Source organism: Schistocerca nitens, chromosome 4 (genome assembly GCF_023898315.1).
Source record: "Schistocerca nitens isolate TAMUIC-IGC-003100 chromosome 4, iqSchNite1.1, whole genome shotgun sequence".
Lineage (NCBI taxonomy): Eukaryota > Metazoa > Arthropoda > Insecta > Orthoptera > Acrididae > Schistocerca > Schistocerca nitens.
The window spans coordinates 296,361,188-296,375,114 of NC_064617.1; the positions used below are offsets into that span (position 1 = coordinate 296,361,188).

General features: G+C 40.1%; 1 protein-coding gene across 1 annotated transcript in view; it reads left to right on the plus strand.

The window, feature by feature from the left end:
- LOC126253219 (uncharacterized protein DDB_G0284459-like) overlaps positions 1-13,927 on the plus strand; it is a 457,157-nt gene that overhangs the window by 317,168 nt on the left and 126,062 nt on the right. The window contains exons 8-9 of the mRNA XM_049954404.1: positions 2,225-2,418; positions 8,581-8,707. Of these exons, the coding sequence (XP_049810361.1) occupies positions 2,225-2,418; positions 8,581-8,707 (321 nt within the window). The remainder of the gene's footprint in view (positions 1-2,224; positions 2,419-8,580; positions 8,708-13,927) is intronic.

Consider the following 13,927-nt stretch of genomic DNA (forward strand, 5'->3'; position numbering starts at 1 on the left):
ACCTGGAAAGTGTCATACATGCCTGAATAGTTTCTGTAGAGCTGTTCTCACTATACAGGATATTTCACAATTCATGTTACATACTTCTAGAGGTTGTAGAGGGGACTTAATAGATCAAATTTTACGTAAGAACCCAAGTCATGGGTCATTTCCATGTTACAATGAAAACAAGGATTACTCAGTCATGTGCTAGATGTTTCATATGCAGTTCGCCTGTTGTGGTAGCCCACCCTCATTCATGAATGGTACAATGACATGATGTGACATGATGTTCTGTGTTTCCATCTGCCTTGTTTTCAAGATTCCTGGTGATGGGTGAATTGTCATTATAGCAGCTAGTACTGCAGTAACAGTAAGCATGAGTACATGTTCACAGAGTGCACCAATATGATGTTAATTTAGAATGAAGCTTTCCATAATGGAAGAGAAGTTAAAGGTCTGTACGATGAGTACTTTCCAAATTGTGTGACTCTGTCCCATCCCATGTTTACCAGAGTTGAACAACTGCTGTGAGAAAGAGGGAAATTCAAAAATGATAGAGCAAACTGTGGTGCTCCAAGAAGGCAGTGCACTGTCATATTGGAAGAGGCATTGCTTCATCAAGTTGAAGAGACTACATCGAGTACTCAAGCCATTGCATGTGACTTGGATGTGTCTCGCTCGTCTGTCTAGTGTGTTCTGCACTGTCCTTGGTTTTTACACCATTGTGTGGATTTTCCTCAGTTTCCAAGGTAAATTTTGTTCACCAATGAAGCACATTTCAACTGGGAAGGTATTTTGAATGCTCAAACTCGACACAGTTTAGATCACGGAAACCTCAAGGCCATGTTTGAATGAAGATTTCAGCATACCTTTGACATCAATGTCTGGGCAACTATCTGCAATGGTCATGTGATTGGATGGTGCTTCCCCCCCCCCCCTCCCCCCACCTAACAGGTGCCACATATTTGATATTCCTGCAACAAGTGCTGGCAGAGGTTTTTGGAAGATGTGCCATTGGACATTTGGCATGAATTATGGTTCCAGCATGATGACACAACAGTACCACTTAATATGAACAGAGCTCTATGCTGATGCATTAACATTCATTTGCCATGATTGGAAGCTGAAGGAAGATGAACAATTGTCTACTAGAAATATTGGAGGCTGCAAGTAATCATTATTAAGAGCAAAATATGACTGTATTTACTGTGGATAAAAAGTAAATAGACAATAGAAAATGGCAGTAAGCAAAATAAGAAAATGCTCTGGTCTTCAAGTGACACAGACACAGACACACACACACATACACACACACACAAACACACACACATGTCTATGTAAGTATAAGTTAAAAATAAGTTAGTGATAAGCTAACAATTAAACTTCATTTTTTCTCTGCTTCTCATATATGAGACATAGTGATGTAGTATGGTACATATAACTTGCTTTCTGACCTTCAGTTGTACAGGGGAAGGCAATATATTCATGTAATACATCAGTCAGATGAAAGAAGTCACTTATTAGTCCCAGATGTATACATGTGTGCTAGGTGTTTTGCACAGCATGTAGTTCACAGTAGTGCTTTAACCTTGTGAAAAGACAGTAGTTTATCAGACAGCCTCACAGATGCTTTAAACCCTATATCAACAAAGTAGATTAGGTAATGGAGCACTACCTGCTCGTCAACTGCTGACTTATTATTGAAATGTATTAATATTTCTGCTGTTTAGAGATTACACAATTTAGTATATCTTGTTGAGGTTCTTGGATGCTGTGTTGGATGGTTACGTTAAATCTTCAAGTTATATTGATTGAATAGCTGTGCATAATGATTTTTTTTACTGTCAATATCATTGCCATAGCACTTAGAATGGAACATTCATCTGAGAGGCAGATTTTTTTTTTTTTTTTTTTGCTAGAGGTGTTGAAAATAGCCCTATGGTTCTCGCTGGCCATGAGACTTATTCGGTACTTTTTTCATAGTGCAGTGAAGGTCACATGCTTCTTTGTATCAATTCACCCTAGAAAACTTGCTTTCATTCCAGACAGGTGGATGTTCCAGGTAAGGGGTTAAGGTGGCAAGCTGATGATCAGTTGAAATAATGCAAAATCTGAAGACTGCCATCCTTGACAATACCTAGGAGCCTTGGAAACATTTATCAATATTTACTGAAATAGATTATACCTGTCAAACAATAGCACAGTTTTTTGTATCTATTTTCTTCTTTTACAATTTCTTTAGAGAGCCGCATCACCATCTACAAGAAGTGTTTCACAATTGGAAGCGTATGCCAATAGGAGCCATGCAGATTCATTACTTCAAGATGGAGTGAAGTGTCCTAATAAACCAGCACTTCTCAGGAAGCCAGTTAATTTCAGACCTAATGCAAGTGCACTGAATGACAAAGTATCTCATCTAAAGTCACAAGATAAACAGTAAGAGAACATTTATGATATATTAATTTTTTTCTTTCATTTGATTTAAATTTTTAGATGTTTTCTTTGAGATCTAGTGGGGCCACCATTTACAATGAGAATCTGTTTATCGATCAAGGCTGTCCTACTTCAATGAAACACTATAAATTTTTGCTAAACATGACAGTATTTGAAGTAAAGAAAATTAAAGAGACATTTTAAAATATAATTGTGCCGATAATATTTGTCATTCTGTTGTCAGGCAAAAGACATAACAGAAAGATGGGCCTATGTTAAGAAATTGTGTATCTACAGAAGAAAACTATATTTGTGATGCTATCATGTGATAATTTATTTTCTCAAATCCATTGGTTTAATGGCACTTTTTCCACCCCTTGATTTTCTACTTGAATATTTTTCTGCAGTTCTGTCAAAAATAGATTTGTAATGTTGGAAAAGAGATTAACAAGGAAAGGAAAGACCAAAAAAGTTATAACTAATCACTCATTCTTATTTAACCAAGTATATTGATAGGTTTTGTATATATCTAAATTTTATAACAGGAACAGCAGTATGGAAGGGATAGATTGCTACTCATCATATGGAGGAGACAGTGATTCAAAGACAGGCACAAGGAGAAAGAATGCTAGTATTACACTGTAAGACAAAATGATATACCATGAAGGAATTAGCTGAATGGGCTGAAAATCTGTAAATGTGACATACATGTACTGACAAACAAGTGATTATAATTTCAAAAAAGTTGGATGATTTATTCAAGAGAATGAACTTCACAAATTGGGCAAGTCAATAATGTGTTGGTCCACCTCTGGTCCATATGCAAGCAGTTACTTATCTTGTCATTGATTGATAGAGTTTGTGGATGTCCTCCTGAGGGATAGTGCACTAAATTCTGTCCAACTGGCTTGTTAGAGTGTCAGAATCATGAGCAAGTTTGATGGCTAAATTCTGCCCAGCTGGCATGTTAAGAGTGTCAAAATCCTGAGCTAGTGGAGGGCCCTACTCATAATGTTACAAACATTGTCAGTTTGGGAGAGATCTGAGGACTTTGCTGGCCAAGATAGGATTTGGCAAGCTTGAAGACAAGCAACAGAACTATCGCTGTGTGTGGGCAGTCATTATCTTGTGGAAATGTAAGCCCAGGATGGCTTGCCATGAAGGGTAACAAACTAGGGCACAGAATATTGAAGATGTACTGCTGTGCTGTAAGAGTGCTGCAGATGACAACAAAAGGTTTATTGGTATGAAAAGAAATGGCACTTCAGAACATCACTCCTGGGTATTGGGCTGTATAGTGGGTGAAAGTCAGGCTGGTATCCCACTGCTGTCTGGGGCATCTCCAGACATGTTTTCAGCCTGAAATCTCATTGCCTGGAGTAAAATTGTCTTCAGTGATGAATTCCACTTTGAACTGAGCCCTGATGCCCAGCAAAGACATATCTGGAGATGCCCCAGACAGTGGTGGGATATCAATCTGACTGATGCTTGCCATATGGCCCAACAACCGGGAGTGATGATGTGGGGTGCCATTTATTTTCTTACCAGGACCCCTTTGGTTGTCGTCCATGACAACCTTAGAGCACAGCGGTACATTGTGGTTTCTATGCCCTGTTTTGTTGTTCTTCATAGGAAACCATCCTGGACTTCCATTTAAGTGAGATAATGCCCTTCCATACACAGAGAGGATTTCTACTGCTTGTCTTCATGCGTGGCATAATTAACCTTCGCCCACAAGATATCAAAATTTCTTCCCAATTGATAACATTTGGAGTGTTATGGGCAAGGCCATCCGACCATCTTGGGACGTGGACAATCTAACATACCACCTGGACCAAATTTGGCATGAGATCCCCCAAGAGAACATCTAGGAACTCTATCAATCAATGACAAGGCCATTAACTGCTTGCATATGGGCCAGAGGTGGACCAAAGTGTTATTGGCTTGCTCCATTTGTGAAGTTTTTTCTCTGGAATATATCATCCAATTTTTCTGAAATTGTAATCATTTGTTTGTACACATACAACAAATCTACAGATTTATGTCCCATTCAGATAATTCCCTGGTGGTGCATCAGTTTTTTTGGTCTTAGAGTTTATTTTCAGCATTTGTACAAAGTCCTGTTTTCAGATGTAGAAAACTCACACCCATTTTTACAAGAACAACTCACATACACATAGTCACTATCATCTCTGGGTGCTAAGACCTGAATGCATCTGTGAGATGGTACAGTGGTTAACTCACTGGATTCACATTTGGGAAGGCAATAGTGCAAATTCCATGTCCAACTGTCCTGATTTAGGTTTTCTATGATTTCCCTAAACCACTCCAGGGAAATGGTGCGATCATTCCTGTGAAAGAGCACAACTGATTTCCTTCCTCACCCTTAAGAAACAATCCTAGTTTATGGTCTGCCCCCCCAAATGGCCTCAATGTTGATGGAACTTTAAACTATAATATTCTGTCTTCTTCTTGAACAGCAGTGTAGGGCGGTGGGTTTTGGGGATAAGGAAGAGGTGTGGGGCAGGGAGAGAGAGGGTAAAGAGGGTAAGGTTGAGAGAAGATGCTAGTGCTGCCTGTGGGAGTGTGCGGTAACATGGCGGAGATAGGATAGAGTCGTTAGGTGCAGTATCAGGAGACTAGAGCAGGGAGAGGTGAGAAGAAAGAAAGTAAAAGTCATAAGTCATGTGTAGCACTGGAATGGGAGCAAAGATAGAGGCCAGAGGGAATTTTGCAAATGATGAACATATTGTAAGGAGAATTTCCATCTGTGCATTTCAGAAAATTTGGGGAAGAAACCAGGTGGCAGGGCTGTGAAATAACGATTAAAGTGAAGCATGTCATATTGAGTGGCATGTTTAGCAACTGTGTGGACTGCCTGTCTCTTTATCACAGTTTGGTGGTGGCCATTCATGCAAAAAGTCAGCTTGTTAGCACCCAGGCCCATGTTGAAAGTGGAACAGTGGTTGCAGTTAAGTTGGTAGGTCACATGACTACTTTCACAGGTGGCCCTGCCTTTGATGGAGTGGGAGACACCTGTAACAGGCCTGAAGTAGATGGTAGTGGGAAGATGTATAGGACAGGTTCTGCATCTAGGCCTCCCACAGGGATACGAGTAATTAGGAAAGTGGTTAGGAGCAGGAGTGGAGTGGGGATGAGCATGGATATTACATAGGTTGTGTGTGTGTGTGTGGGGGGGGGGGGGGGGGGAATACCACTGTGGGAAGGGTGGGATGGATAGTGGGGAGGATAATTCTCATTTCAGGTGTGAAGAGAGATAGTCGAAACTCTGCTGGAGAATGTGAGTCAGCTACTCCAATCCTGGATGCTACTGGGTCATGAGGGGAGTGCTCCTTTGTTGCTGGACAGAGGGTGTGTAGGGGTGGTAGGTGACTGGCAAGATAGTACAGGAGAGCTCTGTTTCTGGACAAATTTTTGAGGCTAATTTCAGTCTTTGAAGGCCGCAGCAAGACCCTTGGTGCATTTGGAGAGGGACTGCTCATCACTGCAGATGCAATGACCATGGGTGGCTAAGATGTATGGAAGGGACTTCGTGGTTTGGAATGAGTGACAGTTCAAACTGGAGATACTGTATGTGTTTGGTAGGTTTGATGTGGATGGAGTTGCTTATGTAGCCATCCTTGAAATGGAGGTTGACATTGGGCAAAGTGGCGTAGTGGGCTGAGGAGGACCAGATGAAGTGAATGGGGGAGAAGGTGTTGAGGTTCTGGAGCAATGTGAAAAGGGTGTCCTTGGAGAGGGTGTCCTCACCTGTGGTCTGGTACATGAAGATGTCATCAATGAATCTGAACCAGGTGAAGGGGTTTGGGATTCTTGGCAGGATACTGTAGATGGCCCATGAATAGTTTAGCATAGGAAGGTCTCATATGGGTGCTGATCGCTGTAACACAATTTCCTTACAATTACAGGGGTGAATCAAATATAAACTGGAATTTTTGCTTTATGCCATTGTTGTAAATGGTGAGCAGTGAAATCTCTTATCATTGTTTCTTTAATTTTCAATGAATGTTCTCCATACCTAGAAAGTTGTTGTACCATTTATTTAGTCAGAATTGCAATGTGAGAGCAAGAGGTACTGTCAAGTGCTGCACAACACATTATAATCAAGTTTCTCATGACAGAGGGCATAAAGCCATCTGAAATGTTGAAAAGACCTGCAACACAGTTCAGCAACAGCACCCTGAGAAACACTCAAGTGTACACATGGCACAAACAGGTCAAGAAACAGATGAAAATACAGCTCACCAATGCCCAAGAAGCAGTATGATTTAGGAGAATATTCGCATTAGTAGCCAGATTACTGAAGATGATTGCCAAGTAACAGTTGCCAAAACTAGCATTCAGGTTAAATAGGCTATGGTAGTGCTCAGGTGATCATTACTGATATCCTCAGATTTTTAAAATTTTCTGCAAGGTGGGTGCCTTGTCTTCTCACTGCAGAGCTCAAATTTCATTTTATCAAGGTGTCAAAAGCTACTGACACTAGCAAACTGAAGGGGAACATTTTTTGCACCTGTGATGAAATGTGAGTGCACCACTACACTCTGGAATCGAAAAAAAGCAGCATGTAATTGCACAAAAATGATGAATCTGCCCCCAGCAAAGCCAAAGACTGTCTCTCCACAGGCAAGGTTCTTGCAATAGTCCTTTTGTGTGTGTGTGTGTAAAGGAGTTCTTCTTATCAGTTTTATCCATGAATGTTGGATTGCGAATGATGTATACTATTTCCAACTTTTGGACCAAACAAATCATGCATATAATCAGAAATGGAGAAATGGTATGCATTTCTAATCCAAGATGTGCTCATGCTCCATGATAACACTCGAACCCACACAGCTGCCTGAACTCAACAAAAAATTCAGGAGTTGTTCTGGACCACACTAGAACAACCTCCCTACAGTCTGGATTTATAACCCTGCAATTTCCATTTGTTTGGACCACTAAAGGAAGCAGTCGGAGGATATAGATTTGATATTGATGATCTTGTCAAAGTGTTCACACACAACTGGCTGCTGTCACAGCCACATTCATTTTACAGAAATGGCATCAAGACACTGCCTGTTCACTGGGAAGAATGTGTTTTCCATTCAGGAGACTTGATAGAAAAATAAGTTTTTCTGAAGCTTAAATAAACTTATATAAAAAATTCAAGTTTGTATGTGATTCACCCTCATACCCCTCCTTGGAAGGCATCACCTACAAATAAATCAGTGGTATGGCAATGGGCACCAACATGGTACTGCTGTATGCTAAACAGTTCATGGGCCATCTAGAGTATCGTTCCTAACCAGCAGAATCCCAAACCCCCTCACCTAGCTTCTTCCCCCACCCCTACCCTCTATCCCTCCCCCTCCCTGCTCCATGCCTCTTCTGTATCCCCACTACCCACCCCAACAAAGATCACTGCTCACCTCCAATGCAGTAGCAATCAAGCATTAATGCCTGGAGACAACAGTGGCCACACATGTGTGAGATGTGGTTCTGTAAATGTATTTGAGTTTTGTTGTCTACACCTAATGAAAGACTTAGACCAAGAGCTGAATAATATCTAGCAGTCATTGACATGCTGTCTGTCTACCACTCAATGCCTGCTCTATGTGGTGAGTGGTAATCTGTCCATGTTATTGTATCCCTGATTTCCACTGTTTGTTTATTGTGAAGGTCATCTGTCAGTTCCTGTACCATTAAGCAAATCTCTGCACATCTTCTTGTGTTTCACTTCAGTTTTTAGTGTTGTAATTTTCCTGTATAGAATAGCATCAACTCATGAACAGTTTCACAGAGTTTCCAATTTCATCCATCAGGTGAATTTATATATAGGGTGTTGCAACCAATTCTGCCATCAGTAAGAACTACGCTAATTTTGACATGACAAGAAAATTGTTCAGACCAAGTTTATTTGGTTCCCAAAGTTGTACACTACCTAAAATCACTTGAAGACATGATCTAAAATACAGCTGTCTCTAGTATTTTTTTAATTGGACTATTATAAATTTTTGCAGTAGAAAGCAGAGCTGTGTGAAACAAATTCAGTGATATATCACTTTTGCAGGCCTGGCAAGACATTGTGGAGTAAAAATTAATTAATTGTGGCAATATTTGTAACAGTAATAGATTTCTCAATATTTATCTTCCTGGTTTCAGCAACAGTAAACTCAAGAATTTTCCTGCCAGAGATGTCCAACTCAGTGACACAACTTCCAGTTCCTCAAGCAGTGATTCAGTGTCACAGTACGTGGCTCCTGGAAATAAGCAAGAGCAAACTGTTCAGGTGAGAGAGAGAGAGAGAGAGAGAGAGAGAGAGAGAGAGAGAGAGAGAGAGGGGGGGGAGGAGGCAGTAGTCACTCTTTTGGAACTACTTATATGCAAATTGGAAACTAATAATACTCATTGGAATAAATAAGCACAAACAGGAAAATGAACATTACAACTTCCTTACAAAATATTTTTCTGTCTTTGAGTATTTAACGGCAATTTATAAAGGTCACGACATGCACACACACACATACACCTGCAGAGTGTTCCTCAAAACATCCTGACAATTCATAAACTGTCTTGCAGAATTGAAAATTCACCTGCTGAGTGTTTTTGGTCAGTAATTTTCAATGTTTTTCAGATCAGCACCTCTTGCTGTGCAGTCCTCCCCTCCTTTCACCTCTACTTACTCTCAAAAGATTTTTTGAACTTCATTTGAAGACCTTTTCTTTCACAGTGGTAGTTGTCCACTTGTAGGTGAAGGAATGAATCTGTATTTCAAGTATTGATAAGCATATTGATGGCACATTTTCCTCAGATATTTTGAGAAAATATGGTTTTAAAACACACTGATTAAGCCTCTGACAAGCCACCACAGGATTTCATTATTCACCACTGACTATAGACGCAACTCACCATAATGAACACTCAACTTCAGCAGTCTCAGTACTGATGCTTTTCTGGTGCTGTGGTAGTCCCTTTCTAAGTCTGTTCACACATTTCCCTCGGCAGAGCTTTGCCCAAGTCTGAGATCTCCTGCAAACTATACTTACCAACATTACAGTGGCTTGTGGAAATTAAAGTATTAATTGCAGTTCAAAACACATTTATTTTTATTTTTTAAAAGTTTTTTTATCTCATTTTTAAAATAACTGCTAATCAAAATATCAGTTTATAGACTCATATTGGATTGAGCTGACCTGCACTGCTGTAAAAATATTTAGGAAAGTAAATTCACACACATTTTTTTTTTCTCTCGTGATAACTAAAAGAACGATCATCAAAGAAAACACAAAACACTCACCCTGGCCACTCGGACCACCCCCTTTTTCCTCACAACTCCCCCTGCAGCCTATCTTGCATTCCATTGCCTTCTTGAGAAGTGTAAATGTCCCCAATCAGGCAAGAACATCCGGGCTGAAAACCAGTGCTATGGGTGAACAAACAGATGCACTTGGTTAGACAGTAGGTTCCTGTAACATATACAAGTGACAGATAGAATTCAAGGGGTAATCATAAAATTTTATCACCTCAAGAAAATAAGTTAAAGTAATTAATTTAGTGTTTATTTCCAGGTACATGTCTGCAGTCGTGATATTCATTGAAATCCCTGCACCACAGTAATGTAGCTTGCTAGTAGAAGAACCTGAAGAAAATGATGCAGACTCTCTGCCTTTTCAGTGGTGTGTTCTATTTCATTTCGTCTCCTCTTGCAGGGTGCTGTGGTAGTGCGGTGTGAGGATTTCAATCTGTAGCAGGACTGCAGACTTACCTGAAAACAAACAAAAAATTAAGTATGTAACTTTACTTTTTCTGGTGATAGTTAAAACTTCATTACTGCCCTCATATCAGGGACCTTTCATCATCCTATGTAAACATCTCCCAAATGAGAATATCTCACCACCCACATGAATGGGGCCTCATGCCCTATCATTGGCATGAACCAATATGTACCATGACTCATGAATTTGGGTCACCTTTCTGAATGCTTTGAGCATCTAGCAACAGGGGTCTTGCAGCTCTTCTAATCTCTATGCCTGGGATGTAGTGAACAGAGATCGATGTTTTGAGTAGTGGCTTCTGTATCCCATAATGAGGCTGGTTGTTATGGCCACTCACTTGTTTTAGTACTGAACTGGTTCGTCACTTGCTGCATTGTGGACCAACTGTCTGTTGTTACACTATTTCATAGTCAGTGATAACTGCTGTCTTCACCATTTTGACTTCCTTGGTTTTTGAAGCACCCATCATATGAGCACCAATAATTTGTTTGCCCACGTTTGAATTGAAAGGGTTCCTACAACACCTGAACTCAGTATGTTTCAACATAACACTCACTACAGAAGTTGAAAAGGTAGGGAAACTGCCAGTTTTGAATGTGTTGGTTGGGAGGAAAATTGATGAACATTAAAGCACAATGTTTACCATAAAACTACTCACATAAAACTATATCCACAAGCAGTCCATTGACACTGTCCTACACAGTAGATTGGTGTTCGGGGTTTGCAAACCAGTGGCACATAAGACTTAAAATTTGATGCCCAAATTAAAGCCTCTGGAAATTATATTCACCAGCAATAGGTTTACCACGCAGTAAATTCATTGTACTCTCTGATATATACTAATACTCGACTAAGGAGGAGGCACACAAACTACAAGCAACTATGTTTCTTCCATGTACTGGTGCTGTTTTGTGTAGAATTGTATACATCATGGAGAAGCAACAAATGTGAACCATATTCTGCCTACTCACCAAAATTAAATTTTTCTTGGTCAGCATGTAGGCATCTGTAAATCAAGGCTGAATCAGAAGTCTTGCCAATGTGCTCTGTTATACATCAGCCAAATTATCAGAATTATGGAAAATGTGGTACTGAACACCAGTGGCACAAATATTTGGAACAGCCTGACAAGTCAACAGTTACAGAACACTGATTACTAGGTGGAAACCCCATAGATTTACACCAAATATGTATGGTGGTCTGGAACCCTAACTTATGGGACTTAATTATGAAAGAAATAATTGAAACTGAATCAGAAAGCTGAGTGCAGTATTGGGATGTGAACCTTGAACAAAATGCCACTGGTGGTGTGGGTATGCCCACAGGTCTAAAGTGAGACCACACCAGTCTACTGGCAGCAGTCCATGAGCTCACCTAATAATTAAAATTCAGCCTATGGTCTAAATATTGTGCATGTCTGCCACAACAATCAGGCAGAATTTTTGGTGTATCATTTACTCTGGGAAAGCAACTGAGAAATTACATACGCAAAAGACGGTTGTTGGTGGAAATTTTAAGATCATGGAAAACCACACATGGGACATAAAAGAACAGGAGAAATGGTGGCTTACACAAACATACTGAAAAGATTACAGGGACAATGCAGGAACAGAGCTTTACATTCTGTAGACTTCTTTTGAGAATGGACCTGCACATGTTAAGCAAAATTATTTGCCCTGAACATTATAGATTGAAAATGATCAGCAAATGGTTACAGGAGGTCAAGAAAGAGAGAAGAGTTTGGTATTATGTCAGCGATAATATGTAATGAAAGTGAGTACAGGAGCTATATGAAAACCATCAGTACTTTCCAGGAGAAACTACATAGATGTAGAACTGAAGTCTTACTAATCAAGGAGCAAAGGAATGCGAGTGAAAAAAGTAGAAGTCCTATGAAGAGAAAATTTTTTTGTAAGAATGCATTAAATTCCACTCAGGCCTTAGTTGAGAAAACTTAGAAGAAAAAGAAAATAGTAAGTTGTAATGCTGTATATCGCTTCAGTTAAAATTGTGTGTTGAGAGGCCATGGTTGATATATAATACTATTTTCTGATGTTTTGTCTTTGGCTCTGTGAGACATGCTAGGAGGTAGAATTTAACAGTCATGATGTCTCAGCCTGGAAGTAAACAGCAACTGTTGAAGCCTGCAGTGTATGACTGTGTAACATTATTAAGTATGATATATTCATTCATATAATCTGGTATGTAACATCTACTTTCAAAATGAAGAACAATGCACAAAATTATGTGATCTTGCACTGATGAATTACAACATAAACAGTATATTATTTGGTGACTCAGCACTTATACCGTTTAACAAATCTGAAACTATATACATTCTACTAGGGCTTCCCATTACCATATTTTAGATACAACTGGAGTACTTTTGAGCTATCAGCTGTAGCTATGGATAAATCAATGTAGAACAGTACATTTTGTAGCCCATTGACACTAAGCTTGAAAAGTATTTTGTGTTCTAAAAACATTTTACAAGTCATGTGAATATATGTTTCCTACCAGTGCATGTGGTTCATATGAGATGCTATCCAAAATTTTCTGGACTGGTGCTGTCAGTTGTTGAAAACCTTACCTTTGGACTAATGGTCACCATCACCCTCAAAGTAGTTCCCATCTGCACGTACACACCGGTCCTATCACTTCTGCCACTGGTCGAACGTTTTCTGGAAGTCCTGTTGTTTGAGGGTATTTATCACCGCCAGTGATGCTTCATGAATCCTCTCTAGAATGTCAAACCAACGCCCTATCAACTTGAGTTTCATTTTGGGAATAGCACGAAGTCGCAAGGTGCCAAATCTAGCTAGTATGGTGGGTGAGGTACAACGGCCATGTTGGTTTTTGCCAGAAAAGTCCTGGTGAGCAAGGACGTGTGACAGGGCACGTTGTCATGATGCAGCAGCCAGTTCCCTTGATGTGAAAGTTCGGCCCGTTGTTGCCACACGTTTTCATGGAGCTGTCGCAAAATGACACAGTAGTACTCGGAATTCACTGTTTGGTTGGGTGGGATGAATTCTTTGTGCACAATTCCCATGGTATCAAAGAAAATGATGATCATGCTCTTCACTTTGCTCTTCACCTGTCTTGCTTTTTTGGGTGTTGGGGAGCCCGGGCTCTTCCACTGGGATGATTGTTGCTTTTGTCTCTGGGTCACTTGTTCAATCATTGCAAGGGTCTCCATAGCACTTTTCCTGAGATTCACACAGAATTTGATATACATGCACTGTTCTGTTCACAGATCCATCATAAAATCACCACACACCAAATCCAGAGTATTACGGAAATCACTGTGGACACACAACATGTCCTCCCAGCTAAATGCCACTCCGCACACTGACTCATCAGATATGCAGCTCTCGCCACTTAGTGGTGCAAAGTTCTACTACTCCTACTTTCCAGATAGCAGCACCAGTCCCTAAAAGTTTGGATTCCACCTCTTACAGTCATTTGTAGCATAATAATCAGGTATATAATTACAGAAAATCATTCAAACTGCATCACTGTGACTGAAAGCTGTTCTCAGCTTGAAGGTTGGTTTGGACACCAGAATGCTTTACTAGAGATGGTCCTGTTTAAAGTGGTAAGCCCTCATCTTCCTCTGACCTTTGAATTGATTTACCCTGCCAGCTACGAGGCGATGACAGTTTAATACGGACTCCAAACCACAGCACAGACTGATGCATCCGAAATTAACAAATTCTTGCCAGAGGTGAAAGAAG